This window comes from Pan troglodytes, chromosome 17 (assembly GCF_028858775.2).
Source record: "Pan troglodytes isolate AG18354 chromosome 17, NHGRI_mPanTro3-v2.0_pri, whole genome shotgun sequence".
NCBI lineage: Eukaryota > Metazoa > Chordata > Mammalia > Primates > Hominidae > Pan > Pan troglodytes.
In genome coordinates, this window is record NC_072415.2 from 21,355,380 (window position 1) to 21,371,224 (window position 15,845).

Here is a 15,845-nt window from a genome sequence, read left to right on the forward strand (position 1 = left end):
TTAATGATTTAGTTTAAAGTGGGGAAACTAGATTAAAATATTTGTCTTTTAACTAGTTAATTAGTTTCTCTGGAATCTGCCTGTGTCCCCGGGTTTGGGTTTTGCTCTTGGCAGCAGCAGGTGCCTCTTGGGTGCTCCTCCTGCTCCTGCCTGCAGCCCTAAGAGCAGGTGGGTGCCGAGTGTCTGGCACAGCTTGGATGCCCCCCACTGAAGACAGCAGAGGGGGGTTGTCTTGAAGCTCCTGAGACACAGTCAAGCATCTCTGAGCCTCGATTTCTTCGTCAGTAAAATGGGAATTAGTAAAACCTGCGCTGTTTCTCACAGGGTTGTTTTGCAGGCAAATGAGTTCCTGTATGAAGGTGCTTTTGTAAAGTGCTGCGTGTATAAATGTTTGATGTTCCTGTAAGCCTGGTTTGAAAACCTTGGCCTATCGGAGTCCCTTGGTGCTTCTGTGAGTTTTGGTTTTATTTAGTTAGCCAGCAGGGACTCCTCAGTAAGTCAAAATAAGTTCCTTTGAACTTCAGTGTGGGATTTGAGAATATGTGGGCTGCTTCCTGTCTACACTATTACAAATAATCCTTTGGCTGCTGCTTCTCGCATTATAACCCAGATATTTACACACTGTAAATATAAGTGTAAACGGATTCCACTGGGAAGGATGTTCAAATGAATAGATAAATGCATAGGTAATATGTGAAGTGGGTAATGGGAGTAGGGCTGGGGAGTAGCCGTGGAGGGTGTGGGGTGGTCTCCGAAGGCCTCTGAAAGCAGCATCAGAGCAGAGATCGGAGGAGGACCTGGCCGCTTGATTTAGCCTCGTGTGTGAGCTGCAGATTGTCTGCTATTATCATATATTTTTGGCCCCCAGTATTTCAGTTCTGAAAATTGCATTAGAATCATACACTAGTAGCATTTTTTTAAAGCAGTGGCTATGCTAACATGGTATATTTGGGGGTAAAGAACTTGAATTTGGCTGGGCGCAGTGGCTCACGCCTGTAATCCCAGCACTTTGGGAGGCCGAGGCGGGTGGATCACGAGGTCAGGAGATTGAGATCATCCTGGCTAACACGGTGAAACCCCGTCTCTACTAAAAAATACAAAAACAATTAGCCAGGCGTGGTGGCAGGCACCTGTAGTCCCAGCTACGCAGGAGGCTGTGGCAGGAGAATGGCATGAACCCGGGAGGCGGAGCTTGCAGTGAGCTGAGATCGCGCCACTGCACTCCAGCCTGGGGGACAGAGTGAGACTCCGTCTCAAAAAAATGATTCTTTAATTCTTTTCCTAGAAAACTTGACAAATGATCAATAATCCACTTTCAGTCCATGTGATGTTTTGCAGCATGGCTATGAGTTTAATTTCTACCATGTCTTTCTTTTAGGGCAAATTTTGCTGATTTAGAGTTGACAAGATTACTTGCAGTTTTTAGTAATTTTACCATGATTATTTCACCCCATCTGCTTTTTAGTGTTAATATTACCAATAATTGTTGCTAGTTGGATACAAGACAGCTACTGAGTAGTATATTCAGTAGTTCCATGGGAAGAGCCACCACCTCGCCAGAGGCTCCTGAGCCGCGTTTGGGTGCGGGCCCACATTGTCCTGCTGTTCCCAATCCCCAGGAGATGCCCGGCCGTGGACAGGAGAGCGCAAGCTGGTCCTCCAGCACCGAGGAATTCAGCGTGGACAAGAGGAAGTTCCGCAGGGAACATCCCACAGGCAGATGCTGAGGGGAGGGAGAGGGAGCCAGGAGGGCATCCACAAGGAAAGGGGAGCCCTAGCAAGCTCATGCTAGAATAGGGGCTTGTCCCACTGGCTGGGCAAAAGGCCAAGGGATAACAGGGGTGGACACTGTAAGACTGCTGGCCGACTTTCCTGGATGGTCATTTACTGAGATTTTCCTGGTTTTTCTGTTGTAGCTTTTAAGTATCTAGTGAAATGTTGGACATTTAGAAAGTTTCCTTTTTTTTTTTTTTTTTTGAGATGGAGTCTCACTCTGTTGCCCAGGTGGGAGTGCAGAGGCACAATCTCGGCTCACTGCAACCTCTGCCTCCCAGGTTCAAGCAATTCTCCTGCCTCAGCCTCCTGAGTAGCTAGGATTAGAGGTGCACGGTGCCACGCCTGGCTAATTTTTGTACTTTCAGTAGAGACAGGGTTTCACCGTGTTGGCCAGGTTGGTCTCGATCTCTGGACCTCGTGATCCACCCGCCTCAGCCTCCCATAAGTGCTGGGATTACAGGCATGAGCCACCGCACCCGGCCTGGTGCCTGTTTTCCAAAAGTTAACATGCGGCTAAGTCACCTGGGGACTTTGTTCAAATGCAGATTCAGATTCCATAGGTCTGGGGTGGGGCCAAGAGACCTGGCCTTCCTGAGACTGAAGCCATAATGCAATCTGTTGGTGTAGGATTTTATCTTTGCCACGTTAAACTCTTTGCATAATTTGGTATCTTAACCCACAATGATCAGAGATTTTAAACATTTAATATTTATATTTTACTTCCTTGGCTGCAAATCAGCACTTTCAAACTCTACATGTCAAAGCCCACATGACCACTAGTGGTCGTCATGGCTTGTGGTCACGGCTTGTGGTGGTCACGGCTTGTGGGGGTCACAGCTTGTGGCTGTAGTGGCTGCTGCGGCATCACTGCCACCCTGGGGGCAGCCAGGGTCAGTCATGGACAGGGCACAGCTGCCCCAGACCCATCCGCTTGGCTCAGTCTTTTGCTAGCAAGCTGTGTCCCTTTGCGAGTGGTAGGCGGCCTGCAGGGGTCAGTATCAGGCTGTACACTTGCTTGGTGAATCTCCCCACAATTTTAATTTGAGGCAAAGAGCCAAACCTTGTCAATGCTGAGTCCTTCCTTCCCCTCCCCAGCTGGACCTACTCGATCCCTTCAGTTTCTTGGATTCTGCCCGACATTCACCTGCTTTGGGTGTTCTGTTTCCCTCAAATAACAAGGACTCCTTATCTGTGCAGCACTCAAGATCACAGTCACCTTTCACAGCGTGGACAGAGTTCGCGAGTCAAAATACAGGACACTCAATTCAACTGCAGTTGCGTGGGACATACTTACAGTTACACTAAGAAAACATCCATCGTTGATCTGAAATTCTGATGGAGAGTCCTGTACCTTCCGTGGCCTCCCTACAGCAAGGTCAGCCTAAGTGGGCAGGTGTGAGCCTGCCGAGCTCTCCACCATGGCTCCCTCTTCAGGGAGTTCCTTCCTGGCCTCGCCAGCCTGTGGTGCAGTATGTGTGAGGCAGAACTCAACCCTCCTCGAGAGAACTTCCCATTCCTTCTCTCCGACTGCTCTCTGTCATTGGAACAGTCTTAACAGTAGTAATGAGATATGAGGGGTTTTATCCCCACATGAGAAACTCAAGAACTGCTGGTGTGACCCTTTTCAGAAGGCTAGAGCTGCCCTTCCAAAGGGGAGCTTCTTGCTCCTCTAATTGTAGCTGCAGCGTTCAGCATCGCCTTCTGGTACCCAGGCTCTGGCCCCACAGGCAGGGGCCCCGCTGGTACCTCCATATCACACACAGATCACACCTGCTTTCCCTCCCAGATGCAGCAATTTTGATCCTGCAGGAACCTCTGAGCCCAGGGTACCCCCACAAACGCTTCATTCCCTCAGGCTCAGGGATGTGCGCGACAGTGGGGGCAATAGTGACCCATGCAGGCCATGTCACTGCTCTGAGCCTCAGTCTCCCGTCTGTAAAATGGTAGGCAGGCAGTCGAGCCACAGCTTATTCTGTAGCTGAGCCTTGAGGCTGAGAAATGAAACCTGCAGCTTAAAGAACGCTATGTTCTTTCTTCCCCGACTCATCTCTGCACTATAAAGTTTAATGTTAATAACATGATGACTAAGTCACAGATCATGTCCTGTAGGGAAAATGAATTGGAGTATGACGCCAAAAGCCCTATGCCAGGTACTTACTAGCCATTATTTATCTAAGCAGCCTTTGGAAATCAAGATTATCTCCACCATTTTGCCAATGAAAAAACTGAAGTTCAACAAGACTGCTTTTGAAGGTTATGAAGAAAATCCAGACTTAAGACTTTCCTGCCTACACTGGGTGCGGTGGCTCACGCCTATAATCCCAGCACTTTGGGAGGCCGAGGTGGGTGGATTGCCTGAGCTCAGGAGTTCAAGACCAGCCTGAGCAATATGGTAAAACCCCGTCTCTACTAAAATACAAAAAATTAGCCAGGCATGGTTGGTAGTGGTGTGCACCTGTAGTCCCAGCTACTTGGGAGGCTGAGGCAGGAGAACTGCTTGAACTGGGAGGCAGAGGTTGCAGTGAGCCGAGATCAAACCACTGCACTCCAACCTGGGCAACAGAGTGAGACTCTGTCTCCAAAAACAAACAAATAAAAAAAGCCTTTCCTGCCTAAAGTCCACGTTGCTTCCAGTACCCGCACTGTTTGTCTAGAAGCCAGTTTCTAGCATGAGACCTGGGAACAGCTCAGCACGATGTCCGGTCACAGCACTCCAGACACTTGAGCTAGGCGGTGGGAGCAGAGGTCGGATGTCCGAGATCTGCTGGGGCTGAACTGAACACCTGTTGAATCATGCTTGTCTAGTAACAGCAAAGTCACCAGAATGCAGAGAATGAGCATCCATCACTTTGCAGGTTCGGAGGACCCGGCATGTGACAGGCAGCAGTACTCTTCCTGCTCTGCAAAAGAGCCCCTACATGTGGCATTTAAGGGCTTTCTGCCCCCTCCTCTGCCCAGGCTTGCTATCACGTCTTCTGGGTCTCCTGGGATCTAGTCTAGAACATTCCAGGGGCACTGCCCACCTTCCCTAAAAGCTGTGGGATCTTACGCTGAAGCCTCTGCCTGCTAATTGACTCCAGCTTTTCCTTCTATCCCTCGTGAGAACCATGGGCCAGGGCTGAGGCTGAAAACATGGAATTGGGCACGCGTCCCCGTGGAGAGCTCCAGAAAGCCCAGGCTGCATCTTGCTCAGCCTGGCTGGACGCAGAAGGTGTGTTTGTTCTTAAGATATCCTAATACATAACAAGCAATGTGCTCTTCACAGAAACAGCTGCAGTGAAAAAAAAAAAGATCACACAGCACTAGAGCCCATCTTGGGAGGTGACCTCAGGTCTCACACCTCAATATCTCCAGATCCCCAATGCTAAATGTACCCCATCAGGGCGTTTGAGACTTTCCATCAAGGAGAATTTAGCTATATAAATTTAACATTATAGATTTAACTACACAAAACAGAGAAGTCAGCTGTTTGTCTAAGCTTTCAATGACAGATATTTTAATTGTGGAATTTTTAAAGCAAAAAAAGCAATGGAAACTTCATTTTTATTCTAGACCAGTCTATCCCAGACATGCTAATTATGGTTGGCTGTGCTGAGTCCTCATTTACCGTATGAAATGCAAATGTCTGTAAATTGCAATGCTTGGGGCCAAGCCAGGCCAGTGGACTTGTGTGCAGTTCCCACCGGAGCCAGGAGCTGCTCAGACAGCAGACCCCAGCCCAGTCCACTGGGTTTTGCAAACACAGGCTCCCTCTGCAGCAGCATGGGCTTGTGGAAGGGAGGCATGCCACTGCCAGCATGCATGCCAGGGGTCCGGGGTTCTCCCCGTGTCTGCAGAGGTGAGGGATACAAAGTGAGCTGGAAACAAAACACTGTGTTCCCCCTTGGCCTTGAAGAAGTGCCTCAACCAACTCCTCGCCAGCTGCAGAGTACTCAATCTCCTCACAGAAAGAATGTGTACAAAAAAACTAGAAGCTTTTCTTTTTCCCAAATGGCTGTTGAATTTATTTGCTTGATCAATAATGGTCCTGGCAAAAATTAGTTAACCAATGCTGAGACATTTGTAATGAAATACTAATTTTAAAAATCCATGACACCTTGATAGAAATTAGAGTTTACACAAACAAAAAAGGAACCTTCGATATTGCCAGCAGCTATAAAGTGAATGTACTGAGACCGACAGGACAGCAAGAAGGCATTTGCACATTTATATCTGACACCCGACCATACTTTCAGTCACCAGAATATCTTCTCTCCAGATTTAAAAAAATAGTATGCTGATTTCTATAACAAAGCTTTTTTTCGTACAAAAATCAAATAATGGCCAACGAGTCACAACAGTGCAATAGGTAGAGGATTAAAAACTGCATCAAACAGGTGCTGAAAATAAATACTACCTAGGAGAAGGAGGTGAGAGCCCTCGTGTGGGGTTTGTTTTCGACCCCTTGAGTGTGTGTGGGGTTTGTCTTCCGAGCCACGAGCCTGGCCTGTCTTGCGGTGCTGTTCACTCTGACAGAGTGCGCCTGCAGCACGTTGCCTCCAGGGCCCAGCCTCCCAGAAGCCTCAGAGCATCAGAGCATCCGTCTCATTGGATGGACCAGAAACAAGAAAATGGGGTGGGGTGAATCACAGCTATCATTCAAAGGAAAGGAATTTTTTTCTATTGCTCAATCTTGTCAATTGGGAGTCCACCAGTAGGTTCACTGAGATGATATGGATAATTTCAAACTTTTGTTTAAGAGCATATATATGGCTTATTCAGGCAAGGAGACGTGTACATTCTAGCCCAAGCAAGCAACCGGAGTCATTCTGTTTTTAAGGAAGGTCAGTCGTTTAAAAGATTTCTGGTTTGAACAACATCCTCTGTGGATGCACCAGGCCAAGGTGACTACCTTTGACCAACCCAGTGAGAAGGCCTTTGCTGGTCCCCGCAGTGAGGAACTGGCAGGAACGGGCAGCCTCCTCCCCGCTGGCCTGCACTGCCGGGGGCCGGTGGGCAGGCTCCACAGGCAGCCCGTCTGTGGCCAGATAGGCCGTCCTGGTGACTCGGGCTTATGGACTGTGGTTTAGAACTGCAGAAGGAGAGAGGAGAGTGGGCCAGGGAACACCCACCAGGCGCTGCTCTGACCAGTCAGAGAACGTGAGGCAGCTCCCCCATAGGGATCTGCACCGAGAAGTTGTGGAAGGCACAAGCAAGAGTGACGGTACCAGAGATCCCAGAGGGCGTGGCTCGCGGCGGCCACAGCAGGCGCAGCGCTGACCTGGTGTGGTTCCCCCCTTGAATGAGAAAGAGATCCTGATTCTGCTGTGATAAAAAAGCAAAGAAAGACGATTTTTGGTTTAAAAAGAAGCCACTCAAGGGTTAAAATAGTTATTTTAAGTTAACAAAGAAAATTAATCTTCAAATAAGCTGACACTATCTGGAAAACTCATCTGTCCCTAAAGCCCACAATGCATCCACTGCTTCGTTCTCTTATGGAACCTGAGCCTGACGCGAAGGAGTCAGACGTGTGACAGAGGAAGAGTCTGAGAAGAGAAGACACCTTTACAGAATGTACAGCGAGAGAGCCGGCCTGGCCCCCGGGTTACAGTAAGATGCACGGGTCCTTTCAGTCTCACGGACTCCAGACGGCCACGCAGGCTGCTCAGATGGACGTCTCCTTCCTATCCCTGCTGGGCGATGGCTTTGCCGGCTCCTTGCCTGCCTTTGGCTGCTCTTTAGCTGCTTTTGGCTCAAGGACGCCGTCTCTGGGCGGCTGGACGGCACCCCCGCGCCACTCAGGCTCCTCGTCCTCCTGCGCCTGCTGCTCAGCCTTGGCTCGCTGCATCTGGAGCAGCCGCAGCTGCACGCGCAGCTCGATGATGGCCTCGCGCTCCTCATGAATTGCTTGATTCAAATGATTGTTCTTTATCTTGGGGAATGACAGAAAGGGCAGTTATCACTTAAGGAAGTCAGAGGACGATTTCTCAGGAGCAGAGCGCGGTTAGCAAGGGCATCCTACAGAGGAATCTGGTTTTGTTTAAGTCAATGGGTTGTGAAACAGAAGACAAACCCAGCAGGAATGCACAGTGCACAGTGAGCCACGTGACTCCTGAGAATGTGAGGCTGGAACCCCTGCTCCTGGTTACTAGAGAGAAACACATCCATGTGCCAACAGAAAACCGTTATTTTAATAATTCAGTATCCTAGTGTTTAAAATAGACAACTTATAACTTTGAACTGGCTTCTCAACAGCCCTTAAACAAGGAGAAAATAAAAGTAATTTTAGCAGCAATTAGAAAGGGGAGTTAGAGATCAGATAAAAAACTAGATTTGTTTCAAAGGTGAATATCCTTTGTCTTTTGTGAATAGTATTACGGTAATTCTGAAATGTCCTACTCAATCAAACTTCAGAAAATTACTATCAATTCTAAATCATCTGGACGTACTCGGCAAAGTTTAGGTCCTGAGGAATAGCAGCGGCCCTGCTGCCGTGGCCTCCGCTCTGTGGCAGGTGCCAGCCTCCCCTGCATGGGTGTGGCATGGACTAGGCTCTGCGAAGGGGGCATAGGTGTAAGCGCAAGCGCCGAGTGCCACGCATGCACCCTGCCCTTGGCGACTGGGCATGCCTTGATCCCTTCCCTGCTGACTTAGTCCTGCTAAGAGTGGCAAGACAGAGCAGCCACATTGGACCCTACATGGAAAAAAGTGGTGTGGAGGATGATGGGCTGGACCGCCTGCCACACAAGAGACACCATCTTGTTTAAACCACTATGTTATTCTCTTTATTACAGCAATTCAGCCTACACCCCAAGTACAATACTTCTGGATTCTGTTTTCCTACTCCGAGTTTTAATACGATCTTAAAATGTTAAGAAAAGAACATCAGGTGCCAATGTGAGGCCTTTCTGAACAGGAGCTCCAGCAACCCTGGTCCCAGCACCTGCAGGGCTTCCTCCCACAGCACATTCCTGCTGCAGCAAGGGTCTCTGCCTTGAACCTTTGTGGTTGCCTCTGAGCTCTGCCCGCAGGCTCGGCAGAGAGGACTCCTGTGCAGGGTGGCTGTGTGTGGCATTCTGCTTTTCTATGCAGGGTGTAGTTCTGGTTCGCACCAGCCACTGAGCGAACCCAAATGAGGGATGCAGAGCTGTCCCTCTATCCTTAGATTCCTTTCTGTGAAGAGGGTATGTTCTCTCACTCAATCCTTAGGCAAAATATCTGGACACAGTATTTTATTTGGGGTAAGAAGGGAAACTGTGATCTAGACCTTTATCTCTGCCGCCTTCTCTTCACTGTGCAGCCTCTCCTAGTTTCTTAGCGCCGATTCCCTCTCACCTGCTGCTTCTCAGGCTGAGGCCAAGAGAAACTCTGTCTCTTGCTTCACCCACAGGGAGACTCGGGAGACTGTTCTTCCATCACTAGCGCTGATTTTTCTGTTCACCTTCTCTGGGAACAGAGACTAGGTCATTCAAAGCTGCTCAAGCTGACACAGTCAGGTGAGGCTTGCCTTTACATCGGGTGGAGAAAGGTCTACGTGTCACACTAAAGTCACAGAACGCCAGTTCACAGCCTGAGGAAGACACACAGGTGCCATCTGCTTGGCCCGCACTTAGCTCAAGTCCCACAGACTCTCGGTGAGATGTCCCCCTAAATTCCTCTCTACTCAGCCTCCCAGCTGGTGACCAAGAAAAAGAAGGACAATTCTGAGGGGAAATATGTGGTCTCTACAACTTTCTAAAAGTTAGTATGCGTTTTGGCTATTTCCCCCCAAAACTCACTTCCAGCTCTTCGTTCTGTCTCTGTAAGTCTTCCAGAATGATCTGCAGCTCCTCCTCATCCTCACTCTCGCTCTCGCTCTCAGAGGAGTACTCCTCAGTCTCACTTCGGCCGTGCTGCTGGCGACTGCAAGATGAGAGACAAAGGAAGATGCTACTGGATGTGCTTGTCTGTGACCTCCTTTTATATTTACCATGTTTTCAGGACTCTACTCAATATAACACCATTCTTAGGACCTGATAAATAAGAAACTTAAAGATGATGAATTTCACATGCCTAATTCTTTTGTAGGAAAGTCTGAGAGCTAAAACAATTATGGTTATATTTAAAGAAACATTCTCAGAAGCTTCAAAACCCTCGGCTTTCCTTTACCTCTGAATTTCAGCAATCTCAGCTCTGAGGCGTTCAATCTCTTCTTTTTCTGAGGCAATCTGCCGGCGCAGAAACTGCTCCATGGCCAGGAGCTCCTCCTGTTCAGTCAGGATCTCATTCTCCTGAAATAATGATCACTGGTGAACAGCTCTGAGAGTTTTAGTCCAGGAAATGTCACTTGTTTGGGGTCTCCCATGTTGCCCTGAATTCTTGAGCCCCATTGAGTGCTGAACACGAGTTATGTACTGCACAACCAAAAACATCCTATTTCATTAGGGTCAAGAAAAGGCTTCTTTGAGAAAAGGTAAAGTTATTTTGGGGGAATGACTAGATTTTTCTCAATAACAAAATGCCACACAGGAACCCCATATCCTCCTACTGCAAAGGCCCCTGTGAGGCCCCCACAGGGAAAAGCCAGGACTTGAGGGATGAAACTGGCTTCGGCTTCCCACTCTTAATGCCTCCCCATCTCTCAGGAAAGTAGGCATATACAGGGCCATGGTGACCTTTGATGGGGTCACTAGGAAAAGAAGGATCCAAGAGATGTCTGGCTGGTGTCAGCGTCACCTTTAAGGCAGATCAGTGGGAAGGAAAGATATTACAGAAATTTTTTCACCTTTCCATAAGCCACCGTCCTCTTTAAAGTCCTCAGGGTTGTTTTTTTTTTTTTTGAGACAGAGTCTCACTCTGTCACCCAGGCTGGAGTGCAGTGGCACAATCTCGCTCACTCCAACTTCCGCCTCCCGGGTGCAAGTGATTCTCCTGCCTCAGCCGCTGAGTAGCTGGGAGTACAGGCGCCTGCCATCACGCCTGGCTAATTTTTGTATTTTTAGTAGAGACAGGGTTTCACTATGTTGGCCAGGCTGGTCTCAAACTCCTGACCTCAGGTGATCCGCCCGCCTCAGCCTCCCAAAGTGCTGGGATTACAGACGTGAGCCACCATGCCTGGCCCAAAGGTATTTAAATAGTCAATATTCTGCTTTACCACAATATGCATTTCTAAGATTGATAAGATCATCAGTCTTATTAAAAGAATGGGGAAAAAATCCCTATCTGCCCAAGATCTAGAGAGCCCCTCTGACTTAGAGAAAAGAAGCAAGGCAGACAAAGCTTAAGAGAGTAACAGAAGGTGGCTGTGGGGATGAGGAGCTGGGTGCAGACGTTCTTTCCAAATGAGCAGGTACTGAGTAGGTAATTATTTACCATGGTCACATGCCAAAATGAACTACCCACAAACACCAACAGCGCTGAGAACGTCTCTCCAGGAGATGAAGGACACAGTACTGCCCAAATGTTTTTGAACACAGATGTCTTTCCTGTACCTCTGCATACCTACTAAAGCTGACATTCCAACAAACACCAGACTGAAAAACCCTGAAACAAAGATATAATCTGGGACTCATCCTCTCAAGGAAAACTATGTGCTCCTGAGAGGCAAAACAACGCATGTTTCAGAGGCGACACAGAAGGACTGAAACCTATTGGGCTTCAGGGAAACCACACGAGTTTCTGGAACCCTAGACACACTGTGGTCAGAGCCTAGAACTTCATTCCTTTCTGGTTAAACTCTGGCAATTTCCAGAACAAAGTGAGGCTGACTTGAGAACTTCAGAAAGAAATGAGCTCATCTTCAGCTCTATGCCTGGAATACAGTAGGCACGAAAGGGATATCTGTTAAATCAATGAAGGACTAATAAGACAATTTGCCTCCAACAATTGACTTTCACCTGTAAAGAATAAAATCAAAATATCTAAAAGGTGTTATTAGCAACAACTATTAGATAAAATCTGTATCTTACATTTCAAGGATTCCAGACTTTGTAATGCCAGGTACAACGGTTTTTAAAATATTTTTAAAAGTCTGATCTCATTAATATGGAACAAGTACCACTAATCTGTAAATTAGGGAAAAGACCTATAATTCGGACCTGTGTGCACACTAAATGAGATTAAACGTCTAGAACAATGCCCAGTAAAGAGTCATTACTGAATATAAGGTAGTTTCTTTCACCATAACTGAACATTTTAACAAACACAACATAAAGGAAGGGACAAATAAAACAGACACAGGCCCTCAAAATCACTTTATAATTTTGGTTAAAATATTCACATCTGTAGTAGAGCTTCTCAAGTTACTATTTTTAAATGACCATTAAGAGCCTTGCAGGCCGGGTGCAGTGGCTCACACCTGTTAATCCCAGCACTTTGGGAGGCTGAGGCAGGCGGATCACCTGAGGTCAGGAGTTCTAGACCAGCCTGGCCAACATGGTGAAACCCCGTCTCTATTAAAAACACAAAAATTAGCTGGGCGTGGTGGCAGGTGCCTGTAATCCCAGCTACTCGGGGGGCCGAGGCAGGAGAATTGCTTGAGCCTGGGAGGCGGAGGTTGCAGGTTGCAGTGAGCTGAGATCGCTTCGACGCACTCCAGCCTGGGGGACAAGAGCGAGACTTTGTCTCAAAAACAAAAAAAAGAGTCTTGCAAAAGAGAGAAAAAGATTTTAGGTTACCTGAGCAAGGAGAATATTTATAACTTCTTCATTTTCATTCATCTCTTCTTTGGAAACATCCTCTTTTGAAAGACTGGCTATCTCTTGTGCAATCTTGGTTTCACACTCCTGTCAAATAAGACAAATAAAAAAGAACTAGTCAGCCTATATGTAACACATATTCAACATATCACACCACCACCAATCTACACGTTTCCTTCTCATTTCCTAGAATTGAAACAATAACAGTCAGATGAACCATCTAGCTGGATGGGCATTTGGTAACTGGGCTTGGAATATAACATGGAGATCTGAGTCTGTGCCTGCACTGTGAAAAATACTCAATTCTGGTGAATGTACTTGCCATTTCTGGTACCCTTCCACAGAAATTACCTATTGTAATACTTAGGGAGGGTGTGGTCAGGAGTGTAAATCTTGAGCACAGAATTTAGTGTTCACAAACATAAAGTCAAGTAACCGGCACCACCATCATGCTCTAGAATGTTTCCATTGCCACACAAAGTGCCCTTGGGGTCCTCCACCATCTGCCGGCATCTAGCAACCCCTGTCCTGGTCTCCATCGCTGCAGTTTTTCCTTTCCTTGAGTTTCATAACTAAATCAATCAGTAAGTAGTGTGATTATCTGGCTTCTTCCACTTAGCACAATGCTTTTAAGATTCATCTACTTGGTTGTCTGTATCAGTAGTTGCTGAGCAACATGCCATGGAATAAATGTACCCCAATTTGTTTATCCATTCACCAACTGATGGACATTGGGGTTCCTTCTAGTTGTAAGCTATTATAACTAGAGCTGTTAGGAACATTTCGCACATGCTTTGTGAGGGCAAATGCTTTCTTCTCTTAGATAAATACCTAGGAGTGGGAAGGCTGGGTGCTATGGTAAGTAACCGCATGTTTAGCTTTATAAGAAACTGCCAAGCTGTTTTTCAAAATGGCTACACCATTTTGCGTTACCAAGAGCAACCTATTCTAGTTGATGTATACTGTTATCTCAGAGTACTTTTAATCTGTATTTCCTTAATGACTAATGATGGTGAGAGTCTTTGCATGTGCTTGTCATCTATATATGATCTTTGGTAAAGTATTTGTTCAAATTTTTGCCTTTTAAAAATTGGTTGTTTTCTTATTAAACTGTAAACTTTAAAAAAAAAAATCAAGTCCTTTATCAGATACAAGCTTTTGCAAATATTTTGTCGCAGCTTCTGGTTTGGATATTTATTTTCTTAATATCTGTTGAAGAGCATATTTTTAAATTTTTGATGAAATTCAATTTATCAAATTTTTCTTTTATAGTTTATAATAGGTTTTGTATCCTATTTAGGAAATTACTGCCTAAGCCAAGGTCAGTAAGATATTTTCCTGTTTTTTTTTTTCTTCTGGAAGCTTTTTTAGTCTTAGTTTATGATTCATTTCAAGCTATTTTTTGCATATGTTTTACAGATAGAGTCAAGTTTTTTTTCTTTGCATCTGTTCCAGCGCTATTTGTTGAAAAGAATATCCCTTCCCCACTGAATTATTTTAGTATCTTCATTAAAAAGTAATTGCCCCCTGGGCGCAGTGGCTCACGCCTGTAATCCCAGCACTTTGGGAGGCCGAGGCGGGTGGATCATGAGGTCAGGAGATCGAGACCATCCTGGCTAACACGGTGAAACCCCGTCTCTACTAAATATACAAAAAATTACCCAGGCGTAGTGGCAGACACCTGTATTCCCAGCTACTCGGGAGGCTGAGGCAGGAGAATGGTGTGAACCCAGCGGGCGGAGCTTGCAGTGAGCTGAGATTGCGCCACTGCACTCCAGCCTAGGCAACAGGGTGAGACTCCATCTCAAAAAAAAAAAAAAAAGTAATTGCCCAGATATGTGTAGGTCAACTTCTGAACTTTCTATTCTGTATGTTATCCCTATCCAATACATACTGTCTTGATGAACTGCAGCTTTGTAGTAAGTCTTGAAATCGGGTAGTAAGAGTCCTCCAATCTTCCGGCTATGTTCTTTTTCAAAACTGTTTACCTATTCTAGGTCATTTGTATTTCCACATAAATTTTAGAAGAGCTTATTCATTTTCACAAATACCATCTGTCTGGATTTTGATTGGGGTTGGACCCACAGATCAATCTGGGAAAATCTAACATCTTAACAATATTGAGTCTTCTGTTCCACATGCATGATTTCTCTCTCCATTTATTTAGGTCTCTATTTTTTTTTTTTTAGGTTCAATATCCAATTGTGCATTGCTAATATAAAGAAATACACTAGACATTTGTATATCTGGTCTTGTATCCTACAACCTTGCTAAACTCACTGATTAGCTCTTTTTTTGTAGATTCCTTAGGATTTTATATGTAGATAATTGTTGGGAATAGGCCCCCCAGAATCTGGCCATAAACAAAATCTCTGCAGCACTGTGACATGTTCGTGATGGCCATGATGCCCACGCTGGAAGGTTGTGGGTTTACCGAATGAGAGCAAGGAACATGTGGCCCACCCAGGGTGGAAAACTGCTTAAAGGCGTTCCTAAGCCACAAACAATAGCAAGAGCGATCTGTGCCTTAAGGACATGCTCCTGCTGCAGATAACTAGCCAGAACACACCCCTTTACTTCGGCCCATCCCTTTATTTCCCATAAGGAATACTTTTAGTTAATCTATAATCTATGGGAACAATGCTTATCACTGGCTTGCTATCAATAAGCGGCTCTCAGCTCTGAAGGCTGAGACTCCACACCTCTATATTTCTGTGTGTGGCTCTCAGCTCTGAAGGCTGTGAGAACCCTGATTTCCCACTCCACACCTCTATATTTCTGTATGTGTGTCTTTTAATTCCTCTAGTGCCACTGGGCTAGGGTCTCCCCGAGCAAGCTGGTCTCAGCAGATAATCATGTTATCCAAGAATAAAAACTTATTTCTCTCCAATATGCGTGTCTTTTTTCTTGCTTTATTGCACTGGCTAGAACGTCCAGTACAATGCTGAATAGAGGTGGTAACAGCAGAAATCCCTGCAGTGTACACCAATCTTAGGGTAAGCATTTAGTCTTTCACTATTAAGTATGATAATTGTAGATTCTTTGTAGATGTCCTTTATCAGGCTGAGAAAGTTATCTGCTGGGAGTTTTATCATGAATAAGTATTGAATTCTACTAAATCTTTTTCTGCATCTACTGATATGATGTTGTGGGTTTTTCTTATTTTTAGTCTGTTAATATGATAAGTTACATTACTTCTGTCTTTAAAAGTCATTTATTCCTCAAAGTTGAAATTTGTGAAAATCTAACATCTTAACAATATTGAATCTTCTGTACCACATGCATGATTTATCTCTCCATTTACTTAGGTCTCTTTTTTTTTTTTTAGGTTCAATATCCAATTGTGCATTGCTAATACATAAAAATACATTAGACTTTTGTAGAATCTTCTGTGCATTTTGTGAATTAATGAGC

General features: G+C 45.8%; 1 protein-coding gene across 10 annotated transcripts in view; it reads right to left on the reverse strand.

Moving 5' to 3' along the window:
• Positions 1 to 5,751: 5,751 nt before the first annotated feature.
• Positions 5,752 to 15,845, reverse strand: part of RALBP1 (ralA binding protein 1) — a 62,722-nt gene continuing 52,628 nt past the window's right edge. For all 10 annotated transcript variants that reach the window (XM_001138420.7, XM_054672026.2, XM_001138511.7 and 7 more), the window contains 4 exons: positions 12,411 to 12,518; positions 9,904 to 10,025; positions 9,534 to 9,657; positions 5,752 to 7,687 (listed from right to left, as the gene is read on the reverse strand). In XM_001138420.7, coding sequence (XP_001138420.1) covers positions 7,421 to 7,687; positions 9,534 to 9,657; positions 9,904 to 10,025; positions 12,411 to 12,518 — 621 coding nt within the window. In that variant the 3' untranslated portion in view covers positions 5,752 to 7,420. The remainder of the gene's footprint in view (positions 7,688 to 9,533; positions 9,658 to 9,903; positions 10,026 to 12,410; positions 12,519 to 15,845) is intronic.